Source organism: Charadrius vociferus, unplaced genomic scaffold (genome assembly GCF_000708025.1).
Source record: "Charadrius vociferus isolate BGI_N301 unplaced genomic scaffold, ASM70802v2 scaffold1551, whole genome shotgun sequence".
NCBI classification, from domain to species: Eukaryota; Metazoa; Chordata; class Aves; order Charadriiformes; family Charadriidae; genus Charadrius; species Charadrius vociferus.
Genome location: NW_009646882.1, coordinates 56,139 through 56,864, shown reverse-complemented (window position 1 = coordinate 56,864; position 726 = coordinate 56,139). Strand labels below are relative to the sequence as shown.

General features: G+C 59.6%; 1 protein-coding gene across 1 annotated transcript in view; it reads right to left on the bottom strand.

Annotated features, from left to right (window-relative positions):
- The window catches only part of LOC104294784 (zinc finger protein 862), a 58,525-nt gene extending 57,966 nt beyond the window's left edge, over positions 1-559 (bottom strand). Inside the window, exon 1 of the mRNA XM_009894434.1 lies at positions 461-559. Coding sequence (XP_009892736.1) covers positions 461-559 — 99 coding nt within the window. The remainder of the gene's footprint in view (positions 1-460) is intronic.
- Positions 560-726: the final 167 nt, after the last annotated feature.

Sequence of the window (726 nt, the reverse complement as noted above, 5' to 3'; positions counted from 1 at the left end):
CGTTTCAGGGCTCCTCAGAAGAAAGTCCAGCGCCCAGCGCACAGTCAGGCTCTGTGCTGAGTCGCCTCCAGCACTGGAAACGAATGCAAAGCAGCGGCGCTGCGGGGTGCTGGAGCTGCCCTTCCCGCACCCTGCGCTGCCGGAGCACGGATTAATCTGGGCGCGCTTTAATCCTCTAAAGCCCTTTCGTAACAGCGCTCAAAAATAAGCCCGGAGAGTTCCTAATACTTCTTGAAAATTTGGAGTTGGGATATTTATAGGCTCTGCCCTTGCGTGCGACGAAGCGCACCCAGCAATGGGCAAGGAGTGTGACATGAGGTTCCCCCCCAGGGACCGTCCTGGCCCCCATCAGCATCTCCTCCGCCAGGCTCTGCACGAGGACGAAGAGCCGGAAAGGTGCGGGAGAACCGATTCCCCTCCGGAGGGGGGTTAGATGCTGCTGGGGGATGTGGTCTCTCACCATCCGCTTCGGCGACGAGCAGCGGTTGTGCCGGGGCAGCGCTGCCGGAGGCACGGCGATCGGCAGGGGCCGGCATCGCCCCCGGCAGGGATGGGACATCGCGTCCTCCGGGACAGCCCTGACACCTCTATCTGTCCCACAGTGGGGGCCGTGGTTTTAAAAATATTAATTCTCAGTCGCCATTCTTCTTTTGCATATCTTTGTGACTTGCAGATTAGAGGACAGCGCAGTGGACGGTGTTGATGCTGGATGAGGGAGCGGGACAA